Consider the following 19,512-nt stretch of genomic DNA (forward strand, 5'->3'; position numbering starts at 1 on the left):
ATTTGTTAACATCTATTTGCACAGTTAATTCATCCACCTTATTGCGGATGCTCCTTGCATTAAGACACAAAGCCTTCAGGCTTGCTTTTTTAACACCCTTTGTCCTTTTAGAATTTTGCTGTACAGTGGCCCTTTTTGTTCTTTGCCTTGGGTTTCTCTGCCCTCCACTTTTCCTCATCTCCTTTCTGTCTTTTGCTTTTGCCTCATTTTTGTCTCCTTCTGTCTCCCTGTATAAGTTCCCATCCCCCTGCAATATTAGTTTAACTCCTCCCCAACAGCACTAGCAAACACTCCCCCTAGAACATTGGTTCCGGTCCTGCCCAGAAATTTGAATCCCTCCCTGCTGCACCACTGCTCGAGCCACGTATTCATCTGCGCTATCCTGCGATTCCTACTCTGACTAGCACGTGGCACTGGTAGCAATCCCGAGATTACTACTTTTGAGGTCCTACTTTTTAATTTAGCTCCTAGCTCCTTAAATTCTTTTCGTAGGACCTCATCCCTTTTTTCACCTATGTCGTTGGTACCAATGTGCACCACGACAACTGGCTGTTCTCCCTCCCATTTCAGAATGTCCTGCACCCGCTCCGAGACATCTTTGACCCTTGCACCAGGGAGGCAACATACCATCCTGGAGTCTCGGTTGCGGCCGCAGAAACATAGAAACATAGAAACATAGAAAATAGGTGCAGGAGTAGGCCATTCGGCCCTTCTAGCCTGCACCGCCATTCAATGAGTTCATGGCTGAACATGCAACTTCAGTACCCCATTCCTGCTTTCTCACCATACCCCTTGATTCCCCTAGTAGTAAGGACTTCATCTAACTCCTTTTTGAATATATTTAGTGAATTGGCCTCAACAACTTTCTGTGGTAGAGAATTCCACAGGTTCACCACTCTCTGGGTGAAGAAATTCCTCCTCATCTCGGTCCTAAATGGCTTCCCCCTTATCCTTAGACTGTGTCCCCTGGTTCTGGACTTCCCCAACATTGGGAACATTCTTCCTGCATCTAACCTGTCTAACCCCGTCAGAATTTTAAATGTTTCTATGAGGTCCCCTCTCATTCTTCTGAACTCCAGTGAATACAAGCCCAGTTGATCCAGTCTTTCTTGATAGGTCAGTCCCGCCATCCCGGGAATCAGTCTGGTGAACCTTCGCTGCACTCCCTCAATAGCAAGAATGTCCTTCCTCAGGCTAGGAGACCAAAACTGTACACAATACTCCAGGTGTGGCCTCACCAAGGCCCTGTACAATTGTAGCAACACCTCCCTGCCCTTGTACTCGAATCCCCTCGCTATGAAGGCCAACATGCCATTTGCTTTCTTAACCACCTGCTGTATCTGCATGCCAACCTTCAATGACTGATGTACCATGACACCCAGGTCTCGTTGCACCTCCCCTTTTCCTAATCTGTCACCATTCAGATAATAGTCTGTCTCTCTGTTTTTACCACCAAAGTGGATAACCTCACATTTATCCACATTATACTTCATCTGCCATGCATTTGCCCACTCACCTAACCTATCCAAGTCACTCTGCAGCCTCATAGAATCCTCCTTGCAGCTCACACTGCCACTCAATTTAGTGTCATCCGCAAATTTGGAGATACTACATTTAATCCCCTCGTCTAAATCATTAATGTACAGTGTAAACAGCTGGGGCCCCAGCACAGAACCTTGCGGTACCCCACTAGTCACTGCCTGCCATTCTGAAAAGTCCCCATTTACTCCTACTCTTTGCTTCCTGTCTGACAACCAGTTCTCAATCCATGTCAGCACACTACCCCCAATCCCATGTGCTTTAACTTTGCACATTAATCTCTTGTGTGGGACCTTGTCGAAAGCCTTCTGAAAGTCCAAATATACCACATCAACTGGTTCTACCTTGTCCACTCTACTGGAAACATCCTCAAAAAATTCCAGAAGATTTGTCAAGCATGATTTCTCTTTCACAAATCCATGCTGACTTGGACCTATCATATTACCTCTTTCCAAATGCACTGCTATGACATCCTTAATAATTGATTCCATCATTTTACCCACTACCGATGTCAGGCTGACCGGTCTGTAATTCCCTGTTTTCTCTCTCCCTCCTTTTTTAAAAAGTGGGGTTACATTGGCTACCCTCCACTCCATAGGAACTGATCCAGAGTCAATGGAATGTTGGAAAATGACTGTCAATGCATCCACTATTTCCAAGGCCACCTCCTTAAGTACTCTGGGATGCAGTCCATCAGGCCCTGGGGATTTATCGGCCTTCAATCCCATCAATTTCCCCAACACAATTTCCCGACTAATAAGGATTTCCCTCAGTTCCTCCTCCTTACTAGACCCTCCGACCCCTTTTATATCCGCCTATCTATTCCCCTCACCATCGAATCCCCTATCACTATCGCGCTCCCAATCTTTTTCCTGCCCTCCTGTGCAGCAGAGCCAGCCACGGTGCCATGAACTTGGCTGCTGCTGCCCTCCCCTGATGAGTCATCCCCCACAACAGTACTCAAAGCAGTGTATCTGTTTTGCAGGGGGATGACCACAGGGGACTCCTGCACTATCTTTCTTGCACTGCTCTTCCTGCTGGTCTTCCATTCCCTATCTGGCTGTGGACCCTTCTCCTGCGGTAAGACCAGCTCACTACACGTGATACTCACGTCATTCTCAGCATCTTGGATGCTCCAGAGTGAATCCACCCTCAGCTCCAATTCCGCAACGCGGACCATCAAGAGCTCGAGGCGGATACACTTCCCACACACGTAGCGCCCAGGGACACCAGAAGTGTCCCCGAGTTCCCACATGGTACAGGAGGAGCATATCACGTGACCGAGCTCTCCTGCCATGCCTTAACCTTAGATACCCTTAAATTGGTAGTAACAATGCTAAAGTTCACTTACTGATATAAAAAATAAAAAGAAAAGCTACTCACCAATCACCAGCCAATCACTTACCCCATTGGCTGTGACCTCACTTTTTGATTCCTTTCTACTTCTATTTTGCTTTCTCTCCCACTGTAGCTGCACCGGTACGCCTTTTATAGGCCGCTCCGACACTGCTCCCGCCTCTCACCAACTGCCGCTGGCTCTCGATCTCCCGCTGGGCCTTTAAAAGGTCGCTCCCCTCTCACCAACTGCCGCTGGCTCTCGATCTTCCGCTGGGCCTTTTATAGGTCGCTCCCCTCTCACCAACTGCCGCTGGCTCTCGATACCCGCTGGGCCTTTATAGGCTGCTCCCCTCTCACCAACTGCCACTGGCTCTCGATCTCCCGCTGGGCCTTTTATCGGCTGCTCCCCTCTCACCAACTGCCGCTGGCTCTCGATCTCCCGCTGGGCCTTTTATAGGCCGCTCCCCTCTCACCAACTGCCGCCGGCTCTCGATCTCCCGCTGGGCCTTTATAGGCTGCTCCCCTCTCACCAACTGCCGCTGGCTCTCGATCTCCCGCTGGGCCTTTATAGGCCGCTCCCCTCTCACCAACTGCCGCTGGCTCTCGATCTCCCGCTGGGCCTTTTATAGGCCGCTCCCCTCTCACCAACTGCCGCTGGCTCTCGATCTCCCGCTAGGCCTTTGATAGGCCGCTCCCCTCTCACCAACTGCCGCTGGCTCTCGATCTCCCGCTGGGCCTTTTATAGGCCGCTCCCCTCTCACCAACTGCCGCTGGCTCTCGATCTGCCGCTGGGCCTTTTATAGGCCGCTCCCCTCTCACCAACTGCCGCATTTAGGACACATTTCTTGACTAAAGACAGTAGCGGGGGTCTCTATTTGTCCAGACTTTGATTTGACGGGCTGTCACGGGTGAGCTTTCGCTTTCGAAAGCTTCCACAGCCATGACTATCTCAGCAGCATGCTCGGTTGCCCCCTCGGTGGTGGCTAGTGGGAGCCTGCTGAGTGCATCGGCACAGTTTTCAGTGCCCGGTCTGTGCTGAATTGTATAGTCATAGGCGGCTAACGTGAGTGCCCACCTCTGTATGCGGGCCGATGCATTTGCATTTATGGCCTTGTTGTCGGCCAAAAAGGACGTTAGGGGTTTGTGATCTGTCTCCAGCTCAAATTTCCTGCTGAACAGGTACTGGTGCATTTTTTTTACAGACGCAAACGCTTCCTTTTCTTGGTAGCCCCGTTCTGCCTGGGACAGACTTCTGGAGGCATAAGCTACCAGCTGTAACTGACCCTTGGCATTAACATGCTGCAACACACACCCGACCCCATAGGACGACGCGTCGCACGTTAAAACAAGTTTCTTACATGGGTCATGTAGCGTTAACAGATGGTTGGAGCATAGAAAATTTTGTGCTGTATCAAAAGCCCTTTCCTGGCTGTCCCCCCCAGACCCATTCATGACCTTTGCGTAGGAGCACGTGTAGCGGCTCTAACAGCGTGCTCAATTTGGGAAGAAAGTTACCAAAATAGTTCAGGCGCCCCAGGAACGAACGCAGCTCCGTCGTGTTGTATGGTCCTGGTGTATGAACTGTATACGTGCTCCACATGAACTCGCTGAACTTCAGCTTCCAGCGATTTCCCCCAGTGTCCATTTGACCCCGTAGGGCTTACATTGTCTCTGTCCTCCTCGTACATCAACCTGGCTGCAGGCTTCCTGCACATACGCGCCAAGTGACCGCTGGGTGCTCTCTGGATCGCTTCTGTTTTGGATGCAGTAGGTCTGATCCCGTCTGCTGCTACCCTCATCCCCAGGAATTCTACCTCTGGAGCTAGGAAGACGCACTTCGCCTTTTTCAGTCGCAGACCTACCCGGTCCAGTCTGCGTAGCACCTCCTCCAGGTTGCGGAGGTGTTCTTCAGTATCACAACTGGTGATGAGAATGTTGTCTTGACAAACCACAGTCCTTGGAATCGACTTGAGGAGGCTTTCCATATTGCATTGAAAGATAGCGGCTGAGCGAATCCCAAACGGACATCTGTTGTACTCAAACAACCCCTTGTGTGTCGTGATGGTGGTCAGCTTCTTCGACTCACACGCCAGCTCCTGGGTCATGTAAGCTGAGGTTAGGTCCAATTTTGAAAAATGTTTGCCACCGGATAGCGTCGCAAAGAGGTCCTCCGCTCTCGGTAATGGTTACTGGTCTTAGAATGACACCCGATTGATGGTGGCCTTGTAATCACCACATATCCTGACCGACCCATCCGCCTTGAGCACCGGCACAATCGGGCTCGCCCAGTCACTGAATTCGACTGGTAAGATGATGCCTTCCCTCAGCAGGCGGTCCAATTCGCCTTCTATCTTTTCCTGCATCACGTACGGCACTGCTCTGGCCTTGTGGTGTACTGGCCTGACTTCCGGGTTTTTGTGAATCACTACCTTGGTCCCCATGAAAGTGCCAATGCCGGGCTGAAATAGTGAGTCAAATTTGTCTAGGACCTGTGAGCATGATATTCGCTCCACAGAAGAAATTGCATTGACATCACCCCATTTCCAGTTCATGACAGCCAGCCAACTCCTCCCCAGTAGTGCGGGACCATCCCCCGGAACAATCCAGAGTGGCAACCTGTTCTCCGAATCTTTGTGAGTCACAACTACCGTGGCGCTGCCTAGCACCGGAATGATCTCCTTTGTATATGTCCGTAGCTGTGCATCAATCGGCAATAATTTTGGCCTCCTGGCCTTGGACGCCCACAACTTGTCGAACTGTTTGATACTCATCAGGGACTGGCTAGCCCCTGTGTCTAGCTCCATTGATAGTGGGATGCCATTGAGGAACACTTTCATCATTATCGGTGGCGTCCTGGTGTATGAACTGTATACGTGCTCCACATGAACTCGCTGAACTTCAGCTTCCAGCGATTTCCCCCAGTGTCCATTTGACCCCGTAGGGCTTACATTGTCCCTGTCCTCCTCGTACATCAACCTGGCTGCAGGCTTCCTGCACATACGCGCCAAGTGACCGCTGACGTTGCAATTTCTGCAGGTGTATTGTTGATACCTGCAAGCTCTGGATGTGTGTTTGCCTCCACACCTCCAACATGAGCCGGTGTTGGAAACAAAAGGCCCATTACCAGTCGATCATTTCTGACTGTCTGTGTAACTGTTTATAAGCGCATCATTAACAGGTGTTGATGGCCCCATTACTGGCTGCATTGTCCCTTGCGATGGCCTGAATCGCCGTTCAGCTAGCCATTGTCTCTGTTGAATTCCCCCTTTGGACTCGACTACATGCTCGGGCATTTCAGATTGCCACTGACTGCCTGGAGAACTGTGTGCCGTGTTAACAATGTTGACTCCCTATCCATTTGCTGCATTTAAACCAAGATTTTTGTCAAACATCATTCTGGTCTCTTCCTCCCCTGAGATAAATGTCTGGGTCATCAAAGCCGCTGTTTCCAGGGTCAAGTCTCTGGTCTCAATCAGTTTCCTGAAATCCCCAGCGTGCCCGATGCCCCCAATAAAAAAGTCTCACAGCATCTCCGCCCTGCATGCATCTGGGAACTTACAAAGGCTCACCAATTGCCTGAGGTCTGCCACGAAGTCTGGAACACTTTGCCCTTCTCACCATCGGTGCGTATAAAACCGGTGTATCGCCATGTGCATGCTGCTCGCCAGTTTAAAATGTTCCCCGATCAACTTACTGAGCTCTTCAAAAGTCTTGTCCGCCAGCTTCTCTGGCGCTAGAAGGTCCTTCATCAGGGAGTATGTCCTGGACCCACAAACCGTCAGGAGATGAGCCCTGCGTTTGTCGGCCGAATCCTGTCCCAACCGTTCCTTAGTGACGAAGCTTTGCTGTAGTCTCTCCATAAAGTCGTCCCAATCATCACCAACACAGTAACTCTTGTCTGTGCTGCTAGTGGCCATGCTCGCGTGGTTTAAATCCCAGTTTCTCGTCGCCAATGATATGACCTTACTGTACAGTACAAAGGCACACGAGGCCCATGCTTGAGAGAAGGTCACTCTGTGACCAGCAACTTTTATTCCAGCACTGAAGTGATGAATGTGGGTGGAGCCTCCCCTTTTATACCTGAAAGACCAGGTTAGGGGTGTCTCCCACAAGTTCACCACCTAGTGGTCAATTTTCTCACAGTGTACAACTAGTCAGTTTATACATGGGTTACAATGGCAGTTAAATACACGACACTATCCACCGCATAAAATCAGACATCGCAAACATCCTTGACTGGATGCTGAACAAAGAGTTCACCACTGCATATAGGAATATCATGGACTTAAAGACATTAAAAGGTTTAGCCCTTCAGAAGAAAGACTTGGATTTATATAGCGCCTTTCACGACCACCAGACGTCTCAAAGTACTTTACAATGAAGTACTTTTGGAGTGTAGTCACTGTTGCAATGTAGGAAATAAAGGCTCAGCTCACTGGTCAAGTTTCACCATGACTACTGTTATTAGGAAAAGATTGTAGCTTGTCCAGAAGCTGATTGATTGTGGTACCTAGTTCTGGCTTCAGACTAACAACTACTAGTGATTATCCTGAGGGAAAGTAGGTGGGATCTGTATGGGGTTGTAGTGGCTTCAAGATGACACATGCGGTGCCAGAAATTTGGAACCACGTCCGTCCTCCATACCTGACTTCACTAGGTTGGTCTGCAGTATGAACTCTGATGATCAACCAGCCAGCTTGGCTCACTAACGGAACTTGGAGGGGTAGCCTAGTCACTAGGAGCTGGGATTCTTCCCACTCGGCTCCAGATAACCCTGCCGGCCAGTGCCCTGCTGGTTAAATTTCAGCAGTACCCCCACGCACACTTGTGGGGGGCCCCTAAACCTGTGCCTAATCTCTCTGGACTTGGGTAAGTGGGGAACGTACTCCCATCGGGCTAAAGAAAAATCTCCTGGTGTGGATTCCTCAGTATGTTGGACAGAGGCTCTTAAACATGCTGATGGTTTTCGATGTTATCTGATACCTGTCTGACCAACACCTGCTGCTTCCCTTCTGGACCCTGGATCCAGAACAGCTGCCGTGGTGCTGCTCCCCTGCAGATCAGTGTGGCAGCCCATGTTCCTGTCCCTTTCAGGCATTTAGGGCTGGATTTTAGGCTATTATATTTCCAAGGGATAATGGCGGTGGGGAATAGTTTGCGCTTTTATAGTTAAGTTTGGGCATCTGGGCCCTGCGTCAGGGAGTGCAGCACTAAGGGAGGCATTGTACACCTCTCTGGGCGCTGCGATGGGAAACTCCTGAGCTAAAGAGCCAGCCCGGGAGCGCTCCACGAGACGCCTGTGGGGGGAGGAAAGACTGTGTCCCCTGGTTCTGGACTTCTCCATTATCGTGGGCATTCCCAAAACATTGCCCATGCTACCACTACATAAATCGCTAAAAAAATTAAAAGAAAAACAACCACACTTACCTTCGGAGTCCATTACTTACTTCATACTCACCGGCATGGCTGGATCGCCCTGATTTCCCAGGCGGTCACTGCGGGCGCACTTCCGGGCGCATGTGTCGGGCAGGTGCTCTAACTCGCGTCGGTGTGGCAATCCAGGGCCGTTGCACACCCGACGCAGCTCTTCCGGGCAGTGCTGCTCAGCGCTGTCGCAAAACCGGACCCGAGGATTGCTGCGGGACACAGAAGACCTCACCACCGCCATTGCTGCCGCTCCGGGGTGAAAATCGGAGCGCAGAAGACTGGAAAATCCAGCCCTTAGTTCTCTTAGCCAGTTCCTGGTTTATTCCAAGGTCCTTGCAGTTTAATAAAAACACTTGGAGCACTCCAGTTCATCCAGGATTTCCTGGTTTTCCTACCAGTGGGTTGAATGGAAGATCATTATTGGTGTGTCCAGTGTTACAATAATGTCCTTGTGCTTTGCTTTGTTGCAGGATGCACCACTCAACTGAGAAGTTCAAACTTCACTGCTGTATTGACAGTACCAGGTTCCTGGTAGACAAAGGTTTCAGAGTAAAGGTTGGTTGATGGAAATGATGAAGATTAATATTAACTCTAGTGCTGACATTTTGTCTATTCAGGAGCACTATGTAGATTGCAGCATTGGAACTAAATTCTCTGCTCCTCCTGGCCCAGTGACTGTAAGCTCATTCCTGATAGTTTTGTATCTTTCCAAAGCTCCGTTCTCAGAAGCTTGTTTCCATAGCAGCCGTCTGCTCTCTCAGGTGGATGTAAAAGATCCCAAGGCACTATTTCGAAGAAGAGCAGGGGAGTTATCCCCGGTGTCCTGGCCAATATTTATCTCTCAATCAACATCACTAAAAAACAGATTATCTGGTCATTATCACATTGCTGTTTGTGGGAGTTTTCTGTATGCAAACTGGCTGCTCCGTTTCCCACATTACAACAGTGACTACACTCCAAAAGTACTTCATTGGCTGTAAAGCACTTTGAGACGTCCGATGGTCGTGAAAGGCGCTATATAAATGCAAGTCTTTCTTTCTTTCTCTCCCTTTGCACAAGAAATGTCCCGTCCCCATTGTGTCTGTGTCCACCTCCTGTGATGTCATCAACATCAGCTGCTTGAACCAGGGCTTCCAGAAACAGTCAGCAAAATGGAAAAAAAGAAACCGGAGATTAAAGGTTTTTTTTAAAAGGGTCACTCCCGAAGTTAAAAATGTCCTGATGAGGGAGAGGCCACTTTGACTGGATGGTGGTGGGGTGGGGTGGGGTGGGGGGGAGCAGGGGCTTGTCCTGTGTAAAAAAAAAACCCTGACACTCCCTCAGTACTGCATTGAACCTAGTGAATCTAGATTATGTGTTCATATCCTGGACTGGAATTTGAATCCACAGCCTCCTGACTTCGAGGTGAAACTGCTACCAACTGAGTCGAGCTGACAGGTAAATATTTGGAAAGTTGGAAACGCACAGCAGTTTTGACAAAAGTTCCATACCGAAAAGGTTAACTCCTCTGTTCTCTCCATAGATGCTGCCTGACCTGCTGAACATTTACAGCATTTTTTTCCGTTTTTGTTTCAGATTTCCAGTATCTGCAGTTTTGCTTTTTGCTCAGGTTGACAGTTAGAACATCAGCACCAGTATCCAAAAGAGTTTTGGGCTGTGGCAGAATATACACGGGACCATACTATACGCAGGACCAGAAGTTACGCAGGACTGTAATATGCACAGGACCAGAAGTTACGCAGGACTGTAATATATGCAGGATCAGAAGTTGCGCAGGACTGTAATATACATAGGATTGTAATATGCACAGGACTGTAATATACACAGGACTGTAATATATGCAGAATTGTAATATACACAGGACCAGAAGTTATACAGGACTGTAATATACACAGGACTAATATACGCAGGTCTGTAAGATACGCAAGACTGTAATATACGCAGGACCAAAAGTTATGCAGGACTGTAATAGAAACATAGAAAATAGGTGCAGGAGTAGGCCATTCGGCCCTTCTAGCCTGCACCGCCATTCAATGAGTTCATGGCTGAACATTCAACTTCAGTACCCCATTCCTGCTTTCTCGCCATACCCCTTGATCCCCCTAGTAGTAAGGACCTCATCTAACTCCTTTTTGAATATATTTAGTGAATTGGCCTCAACAACTTTCTGTGGTAGAGAATTCCACAGGTTCACCACTCTCTGGGTGAAGAAGTTCCTCCGCATCTCGGTCCTAAATGGCTTACCCCTTATCCTTAGACTGTGACCTCTGGTTCTGGACTTCCCCAACATTGGGAACATTCTTCCTGCATCTAACCTGTCTAACCCCGTCAGAATTTTAAATGTTTCTATGAGGTCCCCTCTCATTCTTCTGAACTCCAGTGAATACAAGCCCAGTTGATCCAGTCTTTCTTGATAGGTCAGTCCCGCCATCCCGGGAATCAGTCTGGTGAACCTTCGCTGCACTCCCTCAATAGCAAGAATGTCCTTCCTCAGGTTAGGAGACCAAAACTGTACACAATACTCCAGGTGTGGCCTCACCAATGCCCTGTACAACTGTAGCAACACCTCCCTGCCCTTGTACTCAAATCCCCTTGCTATGAAGGCCAACATGCCATTTGCTTTCTTAACCGCCTGCTGCACCTGCATGCCAACCTTCAATGACTGATGTACCATGACACCCAGGTCTCTTTGCACCTCCTCTTTTCCTAATCTGTCATCATTCAGATAATAGTCTGTCTCTCTGTTTTTACCACCAAAGTGGATAACCTCACATTTATCCACATTATACTTCATCTGCCATGCATTTGCCCACTCACCTAACCTATTCAAGTCGCTCTGCAGCCTCACAGCATCCTCCTCGCAGCTCACACTGCCACCCAACTTAGTGTCATCCGCAAATTTGGAGATACTACATTTAATCCCCTCATCTAAATCATTAATGTACAGTGTAAACAGCTGGGGCCCCAGCACAGAACCTTGCGGTACCCCACTAGTCACTGCCTGCCATTCTGAAAAGTACCCATTTACTCCTACTCTTTGCTTCCTGTCTGACAACCAGTTCTCAATCCATGTCAGTACACTACCCCCAATCCCATGTGCTCTAACTTTGCACATCAATCTCTTGTGTGGGACCTTGTCGAACGCCTTCTGAAAGTCCAAATATACCACATCAACTGGTTCTCCCTTATCCACTCTACTGGAAACATCCTCAAAAAATTCCAGAAGATTTGTCAAGCATGATTTCCCTTTCACAAATCCATGCTGACTTGGACCTATCATGTCACCTCTTTCCAAATGCACTGCTATGACATCCTTAATAATTGATTCCATCATTTTACCCACTACCGATGTCAGGCTGACCGGTCTATAATTCCCTGTTTTCTCTCTCCCTCCTTTTTTAAAAAGTGGGGTTACATTGGCTACCCTCCACTCCATAGGAACTGATCCAGAGTCAATGGAATGTTGGAAAATGACTGTCAACGCATCCACTATTTCCAAGGCCACCTCCTTAAGTACTCTGGGATGCAGTCCATCAGGCCCTGGGGATTTATCGGCCTTCAATCCCATCAATTTCCCCAACACAATTTCCCGGCTAATAAGGATTTCCCTCAGTTCCTCCTCCTTACTAGACCCCCCGACCCCTTTTATAACCGGAAGGTTGTTCGTGTCCTCCTTCGTGAATACCGAACCAAAGTACTTGTTCAATTGGTCCGCCATTTCTTTGTTCCCCGTTATGACTTCCCCTGATTCTGACTGCAGCGGACCTACGTTTGTCTTTACTAACCTTTTTCTCTTTACATATCTATAGAAACTTTTGCAATCCGTCTTAATGTTCCCTGCAAGCTTCTTCTCATACTCCATTTTCCCTGCCCTAATCAAACCCTTTGTCCTCCTCTGCTGAGTTCTAAATTTCTCCCAGTCCCCAGGTTCGCTGCTATTTCTGGCCAATTTGTATGCCACTTCCTTGGCTTTAATACTATCCCTGATTTCCCTTGATAGCCACGGTTGAGCCACCTTCCCTTTTTTATCTTTATGCCAGACAGGAATGTACAATTGTTGTAGTTCATCCATGCGGTCTCTAAATGTCTGCCATTGCCCATCCACAGTCAACCCCTTAAGTATCATTCGCCAATCCATCCCAGCCAATTCACGCCTCATACCTTCAAAGTTAGCCTTCTTTAAGTTCTGGACCATGGTCTCTGAATTAACTGTTTCATTCTCCATCCCAATGCAGAATTCCACCATATTATGGTCACTCTTCCCCAAGGGGCCTCGCACAACGCGATTGCTAATTAATCCTCTCTCATTACATAACACCCAGTCTAAGATGGCCTCCCCCCTAGTTGGTTCCTCGACATATTGGTCTAAAAAACCATCCCTTATGCACTCCAGAAAATCCTCCTCCACCGTATTGCTTCCAGTTTGGTTAGCCCAATCTATGTGCATATTAAAGTCACCCATTATAACTGCTGCACCTTTATTGCACGCACCCCTAATTTCATGTTTGATGCCCTCCCCAACATCACTACTACTGTTTGGAGGTCTGTACACAACTCCTACTAACGTTTTTTGCCCTTTGGTGTTCTGCAGCTCTACCCATATAGATTCCACATCATCCAAGCTAATGTCCTTCCTAACTATTACCTTAATCTCCTCCTTAACCAGCAATGCTACCCCACCTCCTTTTCCTTTTATTCTATCCTTCTTGAATGTTGAATACCCCTGGATGTTGAGTTCCCAGCCCTGATCATCCTGGAGCCACGTCTCCGTAATACCAATCGCATCATATTTGTTAACATCTATTTGCACAGTTAATTCATCCACCTTATTGCGGATACTCCTTGCATTAAGACACAAAGCCTTTAGGCTTGTTTTTTTAACACCCTCTGTCCTTTTAGAATTTTGCTGTACAATGGCCCTTTTTGTTCTTTGCCTTGGGTTTCTCTGCCCTCCACTTTTCCTCATCTCCTTTCTGTCTTTTGTTTTTGCCTCCTTTTTGTTTCCCTCTATCTCCCTGCATTGGTTCCCATCCCCCTGCCATATTAGTTTAACTCCTCCCCAACAGCACTAGCAAACACTCCCCGAGGACATTGGTTCCGATTCTGCCCAGGTGCAGACCGTCCGGATTGTACTGGTCCCACCTCCCCCAGAACCGGTTCCAATGCCCCAGGAATTTGAATCCCTCCCTGCTGCACCATTGCTCAAGCCACGTATTCATCTGAGCTATCCTGCGATTCCTACTCTGACTAGCACGTGGCACTGGTAGCAATCCCGAGATTACTACTTTTGAGGTCCTACTTTTTAATTTAGCTCCTAGCTCCTTAAATTCATTTCGTAGGAACTCATCCCTTTTTTTACCTATGTCATTGGTACCAACGTGCACCACGACAACTGGCTGTTCTCCCTCCCTTTTTAGAATGTCCTGCACCCGCTCCGAGACATCCTTGACCCTTGCACCAGTGAGGCAACATACCATCCTGGAGTCTCGGTTGCGGCCGCAGAAACGCCTATCTATTCCCCTTACAATTGAATCCCCTATCACTATCGCTCGCCCACTCTTTTTCCTGCCCTCCTGTGCAACAGAGCCAGCCACGGTGCCATGAACTTGGCTGCTGCTGCCCGCTCCTGATGAGTCATCCCCCTCAACAGCACTCAAAGCAGTGTATCTGTTTTGCAGTGGGATGACCACAGGGGACCCCTGCACTACCTTCCTTGCACTACTCTTCCTGCTGGTCTTCCATTCCCTCGCTGGCTGTGGACCCTTCTCCTGCGGTAAGACCAGCTCGCTACACGTGATACTCACGTCATTCTCAGCATCGTAATATGTGCAGGACCAGAAGTTAGACAGGACTCTAATATGCCCAGGACCAGAATTTACGGAGTCCTGTGCCCTTGTGCCCACTGTTCCATTTGCGCTTATCCTCTTGGGCTGTTTGAAATGTTTTCACCTTGTGTGGGTGAGGTAAGTAGTTGACAGACTCAATCATTCCGCTGGAAGTGGAGATCATGAGGGTCATTCTCAGAACTTCCTTCCGATCTTCCCCAGAGTGTCGGAATCCAAGGTTATGCTCCAAGGAGCCACGTGATTCCTGAGCCAGCTGAGACTGTCCAAACAGACTCCTTTAAATTGGGAAGGCCGGGCTGTTTGGCCGGGTGACCTTGACCTGCTGGGTGAATGTGGAGCAACAGGAGCAGAGCCTTTCTAATCTGGATGTCTGGTCGCTGAGGAAGGTGTCTTGCTCAACGGGCACAGACTTGTCTCACCGCATGCAGAGTGTAGATTGAGAGCCCGGTATTAAGGGTGTGATGTCCATCCCAGCTTTTGTCTCATTCTTTCTCCCCTCCTGTGTTTAGTTGGGAGGCTTGGACCTGGCAAAGACGGAGACCTCGATCCGACGGAACATCGGCACCAGTCAGAGATCCCATGCGTTATCATATATCTCACCACAGCAGCTGGAAAGCATCCACCACCAATATGACAAGCCCTGCGAGGTGTACAGGTAAGGGTTTCAGTGCAGCCATTGCAGTTGGAGAATGGAGAAAATAAGGTTCGAACTGCAGCAGAGAAGGATGGTATTGTAGCTTCTACTGTCTGAGTGTGCAACAGGGCGGCTGTGTCAACGTGAACTGGGGGCTCAATGTGTAATGGTGATCAGACTGTAACAGGTTGGGGGTCAGAGTGTAACAGGGGTTAGGTTCATATTGGGGAAAAGTCTGTAACTGGGCAACAAAATCAGTGTGTAACAGGGGTTCAATCTAGAAAGAGGATCAGACTACAATAAGGGGTTCAGTGCATACCAGATTGTGGGGAGTCAGTGTGTATTGGGGTTTTGGTGTGTAACCATTCAGTGTGCACTGAGGGTGTTACTGAAGCCTTGTGGATGATGATTGACAGGTGATTGATTGGTGCTTGATTCCCTAGTTTTATCTGTCTTTTCCCTTTCAGTTTTGGGATTGTCCTGTGGGAGATTGCCAGCCGTAAAACACCATTTAAAGGTAAAGTGTAAAATCTTCTGCATCCCACTAATCTTTCCTTCCGTTTCACTGGATAGATATTGTGGGCACTGTGCCACGAGGTTGTCTCTGATACTGGATGAATGCTGTCTGGTGCTGGATAATGTCTGGTGCTGGGTGAGTGCTACTTTGTAATGGATGGGTATTATCTGGTGTTGTTTGCTGTCTGGCTCTGGGTGCTGTCTGGCTCTATGTGCTGTCTGTCAGGCTCTATGTGCTGCCTGACCCTGGGTGCTGCCTGGCCCTGGGTGCTGCCTGGCTCTATGTGCTGTCTGGCCCCTGGGTGCTGTCTGGCCCTGTGTGCTATGCTTTGTTTTGATGCAGACTCTCTTTACTTTTGCTAGGTCTGGATCAGTGTTGAATGAGTGCATTGTGTCTGGGCAGTACTGCGTTCAGGCAGGGTGGACCTGAATTGCAATGATAGCTGGTGCTTGGGGGAGTGAGGTGATTGCTGGGCTGTCTTGAGAAGGAGACGGTAAATGCTGAATTAAACTTTATGGCTTGGATTCACGAGGGAGAATTACAAGAATGGATTTACGAACTGCCTTGAGTGAAGGTTTCAATTTGACATAGCGAGCTGATCATGTAACAATTGATGTCGAGTGTTGTGCTTCATAAATCACACCAGTGTAAAATATAATCAGCTCCCTTCATCCAAGTTCCTGTATTCAGCTGGTCCGGTCCAGTCCCCCATGTCCAGTTTCTTCCATTCATCTCCGAGTCCAGTCTTCCCTGCATCCAGCTCCCTCAGACTCCTCTCAGTCCTTCATCACCCCCTCAAATTCCTGTCAGACATTTTTCTTGTTTTCATTCCATCCTATGTCAGGTTTTTGTAAATCTGGACTTGACATCCTGATTGGCCCCACAGTGTGTGAAATCGAGGTTCATGGGATTTATGGAGGGGGCCTCGTGGCGTAAGGGATTCCATAGAGCATGAGGTAAAGTGGAGTTTGGGTGGGTTCATGCTGTAAGTAGAGATTTTTTTTAAATTCATTCCTAGGATGTGAGTCGCCAGCAAGGCCAGCAGTTATTGCCCATCCTTATTGCCCTCAAGAAGGTGGTGATGAGCTGCCTTCTTGAACCGCTGCAGTCCTTGTGGTGAAGGTACTCCCACAGTGCTGTTAGGGAGGGAGTTCCAGGATTTTGACCCAACAAGGAATAGCGATATATTTCCAAGTCAGGATAGTGTGTGACTTGGGGGGGAACATGGAGGTGATGGTGCTCCCATGCACCTGCTGCCCTTGACCACCTAGGTGGCAGAGGCCGCGGGTTTGGGAGGTGCTGCTGAAGAAGCAGGTGCGAGTTGCTGCAGTGCAACCTGTAGATGGTACACACTGCAGCTACACTGGAGGGAGTGAATGTTTCAGGTGGTGAATGGGCTGCTGATCAAGTGGGCTGCTCTGTCCTGAATGGTGTCGAGCTTCTTGAGTGTTGTGGGAGCTGCACTCATCCAGGCAAGTGCAGAGTATTCCATTACACTCCTGACTTGTGCCTTGTAGATGGTGGAAAACTTTGGGGAGTCAGGAGGTGTGAGACACTTGCCGCAGAATACCCAGCCTCTGACCTGCTCTTGTTTCCACAGTATTTATGTGGCTGGTCCAGTTTCTGGTCAATGGTGAGCCCCAGGATATTGATGGTGTGGGATTCGGCGATGGTAATGTTGTTGAATGTTAAGGAGCGATGGTTAGACTCTCGTGTTGGAGCTTGACACTTGTGTGGCACGAATGTTAATTGCCACTTATCAGCCCAAGCCTGAATGTCGTTCAGGTCTTGCTGCATGCGGGCATGGACTGTTTCATTATCTGAGGAGTTGTGAATGGAACTGAACACTGTGCAATTATCAATGAACATCCCCACTTCTAACCTTATGATGGAGGGAAGGTCATTGATGAAGCAGCTGAAGATGGTAGGGCCTAGGACACTGCCCTGAGGAGCTCCTGCAGGACACACCTGGGCAGTTTCCACATAGTCGGATAGATGCCAGTGTACTGGAACTGATTGGCTAGAGACGCGGCTACTTCTGGAGCATAAGTCTTCAGCACGATAGCCGGGATGTTGTCAGGACCCATAGCCTTTGCTGTATCCAGTGCGCTCAGCCATTTCTTGATATCAAGTGGAGTAAATCAAATTGGCTGAGGATTGGCTTCTGTGAAGGAGGGGACCTCAGGAGGGGGCCGATATGGATCATCCACTCGGCACGATGGGGATATTCATGGAGCCTCCTCCTCCCGTTAGTTGTTTAATTGTACACCACCATTCATGACTGAATGTGGCAGGACTGCAGAGCTTTGATCTGATCCGTTGATTGATGGATCGCTTAACTCTGTCTATAGCATACTGCTTCTGCTGCTTAGCGTGCATGTAGTCCTGTGTTGCAGCTTCCCCAGGTTGGTACTGTAGTGTCCCTGCACCGAACTACAAACTCACACGAGGCATGTACTGTAGACACAGTCACTACGGGACCTTAACCTTTATTCCCAGGACCAAGGAGTGCTGACCCTGGGTGGACCTCCCCTTTTATACCTGGAAGCCCAGGTGAGGAGTGTCTCCCACAAGTTCACCCCCTGTGGTCAGGGTGTGCATTTCTAGGGTATGAGTACAGTGTACAGGAGTTGCATGAAGGTTACAGTTACATGAAGATTACCGTTGCATGATGGTTACATACATGACATCACCTCCCCCTTACGTCTTTTTGTGTCAAAGGTTAAGTCTTTCAGGTGGTCGACGCTCTCTCGTGGAGCGCCGCAGTTGTGGCTCTGGTGGCTGAGCCTTGGCACGCATCTCTATCACCTGAGGTGATTCCGGCATGTCCGGGCTGGCCGCAGGGACTGTGCATGCTGGTGATTGTCCTCGTTGCTCGTCCACTGGCAGTGATGTGGGTGACATCTCATGCTCTTCTTCAGGTTCCTCCGTGTCTATGCTGAACCTTTTCTTTACTTGGTCCAAGTGTTTGCGGCATATCTGCCCATTGTTTAGTCTGACCACGATGACCCTATTCCCTTCTTTGCCAATTAATGTGCCCTCAAGCCACTTGGATCCCAAAGCATGGTTAAGAACAAATATCGGGTCATCCATTTCTATACACCTCCCCCTTGAGTTTCGATCATGAAACTCGGTTTGGGACTGGCGCTTGCCCTCGACAATGTCTGCCAGGGCTGGGTGAATGAGGGACAGCCGCGTTTTAAGCGTGCGTTTCATGAGGAGTTCCGCTGGCGGGACTCCCGTGAGCGAGTACAGGCGGGACCTGTAGGCCAGCAGGAGGCGCGATAGGCGGTACTGAAGGGAGGGCCCTTGGATGCATAGCATGCCCTGTTTTATGACTTGGACCGCACGTTCCGACTGGCCATTGGAAGCCGGCTTGAACAACACTGTCTGGACGTGTTTGATACCATTGCCCGACATAAACTGCTGGAATTCATGGCTGGTGAAACACGGGCCATTGTCGCTGACCAAAATGTCCGGCAAATCGTGGGTTGCGAAAACCATACGCAGACTCTCCACGGTGATGGATGTCGTGCACGAGTTTAATATGATGCACTCGATCCATTTTGAGTATGCATTGACAACGATAAGGAACATTTTCTCCATGAACGGGCCCGCGTAGTCTACGTGAATGCGTGACCATGACCTGGTGGGCCAGGGCCACGGGCTGAGTGGGGCCTCCCTGGGGGCATTGCCCAGCTGGGCACACGTCGTGCACCTGCGAACCCAGTGTTCCAGGTCTGAGTCAATCCCCGGCCACCATACACTTGACCGGGCAATGGCCTTCATTAACACGATGCCAGGGTGCTCGCTGTGGAGTTCCCTGATGAACGCTTCCCTTTCTTTCTGGGGCATGACTATCCGGCTGCCCCATAATAGGCAGTCGGCTTGGATGGAGAGCTCATCCATCCGTCTCTGAAACGGTCTGACCTCCTCGGGGGCATGCCCTGTGTGCAGGCACCCAATCCCCAGTCAGGACACATTTCTTTATCATGGATAGGAGGGGGTCTCTGTTGGTCCAGAGTTTGATCTGGCGGGCTGTGATGGGGGAGCCTGCGGTGTCAAAAGCCTCAACGGCCATGACCATCTCAGCGCTTTGCTCCGCTGCCCCCTCGGTGGTGGTCTGTGGGAGCCTGCTGAGCGTGTCAGCGCAATTTTCGGTGTCTGGCCGGTGCCGTATGGTGTACTCATATGCAGCTAGCGTGAGAGTC

At 49.3% G+C, this 19,512-nt stretch overlaps 1 protein-coding gene across 1 annotated transcript in view; it reads left to right on the plus strand.

The window, feature by feature from the left end:
* The window catches only part of LOC139278084 (mixed lineage kinase domain-like protein), an 89,730-nt gene that overhangs the window by 61,905 nt on the left and 8,313 nt on the right, over positions 1-19,512 (plus strand). The window contains exons 7-9 of the mRNA XM_070896742.1: positions 8,775-8,859; positions 14,660-14,805; positions 15,252-15,301. Coding sequence (XP_070752843.1) covers positions 8,775-8,859; positions 14,660-14,805; positions 15,252-15,301 — 281 coding nt within the window. The remainder of the gene's footprint in view (positions 1-8,774; positions 8,860-14,659; positions 14,806-15,251; positions 15,302-19,512) is intronic.

This window comes from Pristiophorus japonicus, chromosome 13, assembly GCF_044704955.1.
Source record: "Pristiophorus japonicus isolate sPriJap1 chromosome 13, sPriJap1.hap1, whole genome shotgun sequence".
Classification (NCBI taxonomy): Eukaryota; Metazoa; Chordata; class Chondrichthyes; family Pristiophoridae; genus Pristiophorus; species Pristiophorus japonicus.